General features: G+C 38.9%; 2 protein-coding genes across 2 annotated transcripts in view; both read right to left on the bottom strand.

Annotated features, from left to right (window-relative positions):
- Positions 1-1,514: 1,514 nt before the first annotated feature.
- Positions 1,515-2,426, bottom strand: LOC107082960 (G-protein coupled receptor 42-like). Its single transcript, XM_015371859.1, has one exon. The coding sequence runs from the start codon at positions 2,424-2,426 to the stop codon at positions 1,515-1,517; it is 912 nt and encodes a 303-aa protein (XP_015227345.1).
- Positions 2,427-6,347: 3,921 nt separating this feature from the next.
- LOC107082958 (free fatty acid receptor 3-like) overlaps positions 6,348-6,531 on the bottom strand; it is a 1,983-nt gene continuing 1,799 nt past the window's right edge. Inside the window, exon 3 of the mRNA XM_015371858.1 lies at positions 6,348-6,362. Within this exon, the coding sequence (XP_015227344.1) occupies positions 6,348-6,362 (15 nt within the window). The remainder of the gene's footprint in view (positions 6,363-6,531) is intronic.

Raw genomic sequence — 6,531 nt, 5'->3', positions numbered from 1 at the left:
GCTCCATTGAAAGCAGCTGCTGCCACAGTGCATTCTGGTATAGCTGTCAATCTTGAGAACGGACAAGTCTGCTCTGATGCATATTCGGTAAAGAGGGAGGGGAAAGAACAACATCCTGGGACGTTGTTTGTTCTCACACTTGTGTTCTTGTGAATTGAGAAAAGGCCATTATGTGCTGTAAATCCCTCAATCACTATGTAGAGCGAGGACTATGTAATGGACACTATGTTCAGACATAGTGTCCATTCCATCTGTATTTGCATTACATCCATTTCTATCTGATCCAAACACTCTGAGTCTGTTTTTTCCACTTTTGAGACCACATTGGGGTCACCCCTCTGTCACCTTCCAGGATGATGTCTAGATGTGCAGATGCCTGTGGAGAAGTCATTCACTCTTTCAGGTGGCCAATGATCTTCTGGGTCCTGATGGCCCTCAGTGCTGCCCTCTAATCCTTACTGTCTTACTGGGCCGATTTTACATTTGCATGACCACACTAACCACAGCCAATATTTAATATAGGTTTGTTAACCAGCACATTTACCTGCTAACAAACACTGTGCTTTTATGTTGCTATTGCTATGCTTTGATAGGGTTTACAATACGTTGTGCAAGATTATTTATATTTCCAGCTTGTTTATTAGTAGTTTGGTGATCCAGAGCAATTGTCCCTCTGTAGATTTGCCCCTGCCTATCAGACAATTCCACTCTGAGATGCCACAGCCTCTATTTGACCAAAACAATGAAACCTTGGATCCCTGGAAACAGAAAATCCCTACTTTTAAAAGTAGACTGAATCGCTGTAAACATAATCGTTTTGGCGAGATCTGACCGTAACCACCTGCTCTCAAAGCTGAAGTAGCAACCACAGGAAGAAAGAGCAAAGGCTTTTATCAATGTAATACATATTACTTGGAATTGATGCAGCTCTGCAAAATTATGGTGGCAGTCAGTAAGCTACTCAGGTATGTTGTTTCCTCAGAGAAAAAAAAAACTCAGTTGTTGTTATATATTCTTTTTATTTATAAATTTCAGTTGCTAAAAAAGATTTGATTATTATGACTATAATAATAACTGGTTTCACATCCAACCAACAATAAAAACACAATTTTGTGATTTCAATGTCTTATTTTGATTTTAAAATGAATAATTGAATAAATAATATGAATAATGCTTGTTAACTACATATAAATTATACATATAAGTCAACAGATTGTATTAGTATGGAACAGATTGCTGGCTTTATAACAGAGGAAAATAAGTCAGTGCTGAATAATTAATGTTCAAGATTAAAGCTAACAGCTTCCAATATCCTAAGAGTTAGCGTACACTTGTAGTTTTCCTATGAAAAGGTCAATCATGGTTTAGAGTTAATACATAGTGAATGACAAACAAGAGAAATTATCTTAACGCAGCAGACTTTGGGTAAATCACAAAACGTAAGTGTTTTTCTAATAAAATGTTATGTTTTTTTTATTAATTTCTGTGTCCACAATTAGAAATTTAATTCATTTTCAGTTTGAATTTGTTCCTTGAATTTTTACTGTTACAGTTTTGACAAAATACTTTCTGAAAATAGATTTGCTGCTTGTGCAGTGGAAGATTGAAGAGGAAAAATAAAATATGATGGGATCAATACAGGTGTTTAATGTGCTGAGAAGCAAGGCGTAGTACCGCCATTTAGGGCTTTGACCCTGAACGAAACCCACTACATGAGATAAATTGAATGGTAGAACACAAATGATAAACACAGCAAGAGTTCCCGAAGCCATCCCAATAGCCTTCCTCTTCTGCATCCAGGAAATCATGGGACGGCTGAATAGAATCAAAATCAATCGCAGATAGCAGTAAATGGTGATTAGAAGCGGTACAAGGCACAGCACAAAGAAATACTCCAAACGAACTGGAAGGAGAACATCCAGCTGCCTCTTTGTGAAACTCTCATAGCACACAGAAGAATTTGAGTTTGACAAGGATGGATGGTGCTCTAAAATGAATGTAATGCTGCAGTGTGCCGCTGATATCAACCATATAAGAGCACTGATAGTGACTGGGTACAAACTGTTTTTCAGTTGTTGATAGGTCATAGGATAGGCAACAGCTATGTAGCGAACCACACTGATTGCCATCAGTAGCAAGGAGGTGGTGTAAATTGTAGTGAAGAAGGTAAAGCACATGATGGAGCACAAGAAGGTGGGCAGAGTCCACTCCATCCCTGATGCCGCCTCGTGCATTTTAAGAGGAAGCGTGATTAAGAAGAGCAGGTCAGACACAGTCAGATTCAGTAGGAGGATGTCTGAAGGTCGTGGCTTGCAGTGGATCTTTACACTGAATGCATACAGAGCCACCAAATTGGCAGGGAAGCCAATAACATAAGAAATTATGTAAACGGAAAGAATAACTTCAATTCCCAAAACTGAGGCCATTATTGACCTAAGAAAAGGAAAAATAAATATTAGTGAAAATGCCTGTTCTATTTAAAGCCAATGCTTTGCATGCAGAACAAACATTTTCTTGCTAATCCCTAAAAGTAAAAAGTAATGAAACCTCAAAACGTCTATCTAAGGTTTATCTTCATGTGGTGTTGATCATTGAAAAGCCAGATTAAACCTCATCAGAATATAAGCAAATACAAGACAGAAATCCACTTTTAAGTCATCAATATGTCTTTTCACTTTTAGAACAATTACAAAAAGCTATAGTCATCCTGACAACAGATCTTTGATAACAACATAAAATATTATTTTTAATAATATATAAATAAACAAAAGAACACTCACCCAAAGGTACATTGAATATTTCAGTTGTGTTTCTTAGTGATTTCTAAGATGACCTGACTAAAAAAAACAATCAGCAGGACATGCACAGCAGTGGTAGTTACACTGAATTCTCATATGACACATTATGACACACCAAATTGAGCACTGAGCAGTCCCGTCTAGTTAATATTAACTGAGATGCAAAACTTTAGCATGTTATGGCTTTAATCTAGGACCTTAAAGGAGAGTGTTGATCAGAGTGTAGCGCAAAGGTGTTGACCGTGAAGAGGGATGGACAAATAGTGAGCCAGGCGGTGGATCTCTTCAACCTCTTTGTGACATGTATTAAAAACTTGCAACATCACTGTAGGGTCTCACTTGTCTCACAGAGCATCATCACCAGAACAGGTTGCAATAATGCAAAGCATGAAACTCACAATGCAATGAGATACTGCCTATGCACACCAATAACAACATCCAGGAACACAACAGCAGGTGGCAGTAGTGGAAAAAAATTCTAAGTAAGAGATTATACAATAGAAAAGTTTTCCACCCCCACTAGCTCTTTACTCAAAGGGTTATTATTAAGGTCTATCTTTCTACCTTAACAAAATGAAATGAGCCAAAATCTTTTTTGAATAAATATTTGTTATCAAATTTGCCAGAAGAACTATAGTATTATTTTTCCAGCATTCACAATTTCTCGACAGTATCAAAAGCCAATGAATATACTGTGGCCATTGTTTGATCATCTAACTTGTTTAAAATTCCAGCCCTTTTTTTGTGACTTTGTAAAAAAATATCAGACAATAATAAGACCTAATATTTCCAACGACAAACAATTTTTTAATGCAAAAAATATGTATTAGAATTTGTATTAGAAATTGTAAAAAAAAATCCTACTACACCTCAGCTGTGCTGTATATATCATGCATGCTATGAAATTTCTAGAGATCGGTCAAAAGAAGATTTTGACTAAAACACTGTTGTTGTTCAAAAATCTTCCAAAGGTGATGCTCAAGGTTATCCATAATGTTCTTCGTTTTATGAAAAAAAATCTATGTAAAATCATCTTCAAAAGTTCTAGATGAGCTCTCAGAACTGAGCTGACAATCTTTAGTTGCTCAGATGGTGCATCCCTAATTTCAGTTTGGTTTATTTATATAGGGCAAATTCACAACACATCATCTCAAGGCACTTTACAGAGACAATACTGTCAGATTGGTTAAAAGATTGTGTCAAGTAAAACCAGTTGATTGCATTCAGTCATGCTCCTCCTGAATGAGCTTACAGAAACAATTTTCACTTGCATTTTGTTGTTGATTCACCAACAATCCCTAACATAGGCAAAGCATGTAGTGACAATGGAGCAGAAAACTGCCTTTAAACTGAAAGAAGCTCCAGCAGAACCAGGCACAGTGTAAGCTGCCATCTGACTTCATTCTCAAAAACTTTGGTCTGTTTTTCTTTTTGTCAGGCTGTTGATTGTTGAGGCCTCCATCTTAGTTTATATAGAGGATATGATGACATCTTCAATTCCATGGCAATACGGTAAACAAATTGCAGGGGGTCCTTATAACTACAGTTCCAGTTCCCACTTCACTTCCACTTCACTTCTACCGTCATATAGTGGAAGGGGCAGCACCATCTTCTAATTTGGTTTATAACAAGTGCAAAAAAAAAAGAGTGTCCTGACCTGGGGTAGAAGATGAATTATCTGAGGTGAGGGGAGCGCTTCAGGCCAGAGTAGGGGAGATGTCTTATTGTGTACAGGAGAATAATGCATTAATACATTTTAAAGATTCTACCCTTCCATCTATTTTCTCCCCCTAATAATGCCTTTCGAGTCTTCAGATCCTTGGGAAGACTGTGAAAATGTTCCCCTTTCGCCATGCAACCTGAAATACTGCATTTACCCCCGTGGCCCTGTCCCATTTTCAATACAGAAACTGCCTGCTATGTGATTCTTGTAGAAGTAAACCCAACTGTAGGCTAAACAACTAACCTGGTGTCTTACATCTATCTCTATTCACGTTCTTGGGCCAGTGTACCAGCGGGGCTGGTCTGTATGTCAATTTCAAGGATTAACAAAAGTACAGGCCAGAAACAAATAAGGCAACATCCCCAAATTGACCTACATTTGGGGCTTCGTTTGGATTCACTATTTTATAGTGGAAGTTTAGAATTGTGAGATTTGCAGAGAAAGGAGGTGTTAATGGGGTTTGAACTTCTCTGTACATCCATTTCACCCACTGAACTATCATTATTCATCTATGACAATGTAAACTCAGTTTTGCATTCTGTGAGCCTTTTAAAACTGAGCTTGTACACATGTCTAGAGGCTGCTTCCTGCACTCCGCGCCTGCCGACAAGGGGTGACAAACGGGTCGACTGTCCCAGGTCCAGGACAGAGGGGGCACAAAATTGACACTCATTGAACATTAAAAATACAGGCTGAAGGAATTTTCAGAAAATACTTGTGTGTATTTATGTATATATGTTTTCTTTAAATAAGGGGCCATTAGAACTCCCCCCACCCAGATATAAAATGTTTTGACCATGACAATGGAACGCTGCAATTTGAGAAATAGGAGGACAGCTTATCAGTTCTCTCGTCACAGCTGCAGGAAGCGAAGATGCAACGGGAGAACTCCTCCTCAAACACATGCGGAGGAGCTTATATTTGAGGAGGAGAGAGAGAGCTATCCCTACCAATAACAGACAGTGCAGATGGAGGGGCTTGCTGCCCAACTGGAGAGTCTGAACATAGTGGCTCAGAGAAGGATGGCACCTTTAATTTCAATTATCCTGCCTTGTGGCCAACAAAAAAGACTGATTCTGATCAAGTGATCAATTTTTATAATACACTGCACACCGTTTACTCTCCCTGTGAATTTTTTTTTCATTTAACATGAGGGTTTGCATTTATAATTCACCACTGGCCAATATTCAGAAGGCAAAGTGCATGCTCAAAGACCAGACACTGTCTGTGAAGCAGACAAATTTGAACTCCCTTGTTATTTTTTCAGTTACTTTAAAAAATGATACCTCTAGCCCTCCTCAAATAGATGGTTTATTAAGTATCCAACCAAAGATGGAACAACTTTGGATCACTGTTACAATATTTCTCAGTGGTTTCATGATCGGTTTAAGGATTCTGACCCACATGCAGAGAAACCACTTAGAGAACACAGGGAACAGTTTAACAGGGTTATTTGATGTAATGTAAACAGAGGTTGGATCTGGAACTCAGTGAACTGGTAAACCGGAACTGGAAAGTCTGAAGGAGAGACCACAAAGATCAGTTCAGGGACCGTGAGACTGCGGCTTAAAATTATGCTGGAGAGGAACTCACGTTTTGAGGGGACTCTTGTTAATCCTTGAATCCAGTCAATGTGGGAATATCCAGAGAAGAGGTAACTCGTTGGAGAGTGGACAGGCAGACTTACGTTGGACCCAGAGGAGTAATGGAGCGGACTGTCACTTGGATTTCTAGTGGGTACTTGAACGGATCATGTAGAGGTTTTCCCCTGCTCAGTGTAAACTAAGTAACTCCTTCCAAGGGGAGAAGGTCCAGGTTTCCAGTTTTCAAAGGAAGGCTTCCTGCCGAAGAGCAAAGACAGAAACACATAAGACTCAGAGAAACAAAGCTAGGTTAGACTCAGCTAATCTCAGCTTTGCTAGAGTACCCAAAACTGGCAAACACTCTGGGGTCGAGGTAGTGACAGCCCACAGCTCAAATACTTCTCCAGTAAAGAACAAAGGAGCCGCA

Source organism: Cyprinodon variegatus, unplaced genomic scaffold, assembly GCF_000732505.1.
Source record: "Cyprinodon variegatus isolate N-32 unplaced genomic scaffold, C_variegatus-1.0 Scaffold66, whole genome shotgun sequence".
NCBI lineage: Eukaryota > Metazoa > Chordata > Actinopteri > Cyprinodontiformes > Cyprinodontidae > Cyprinodon > Cyprinodon variegatus.
This window is presented reverse-complemented; position numbering and strand designations above follow the sequence as displayed.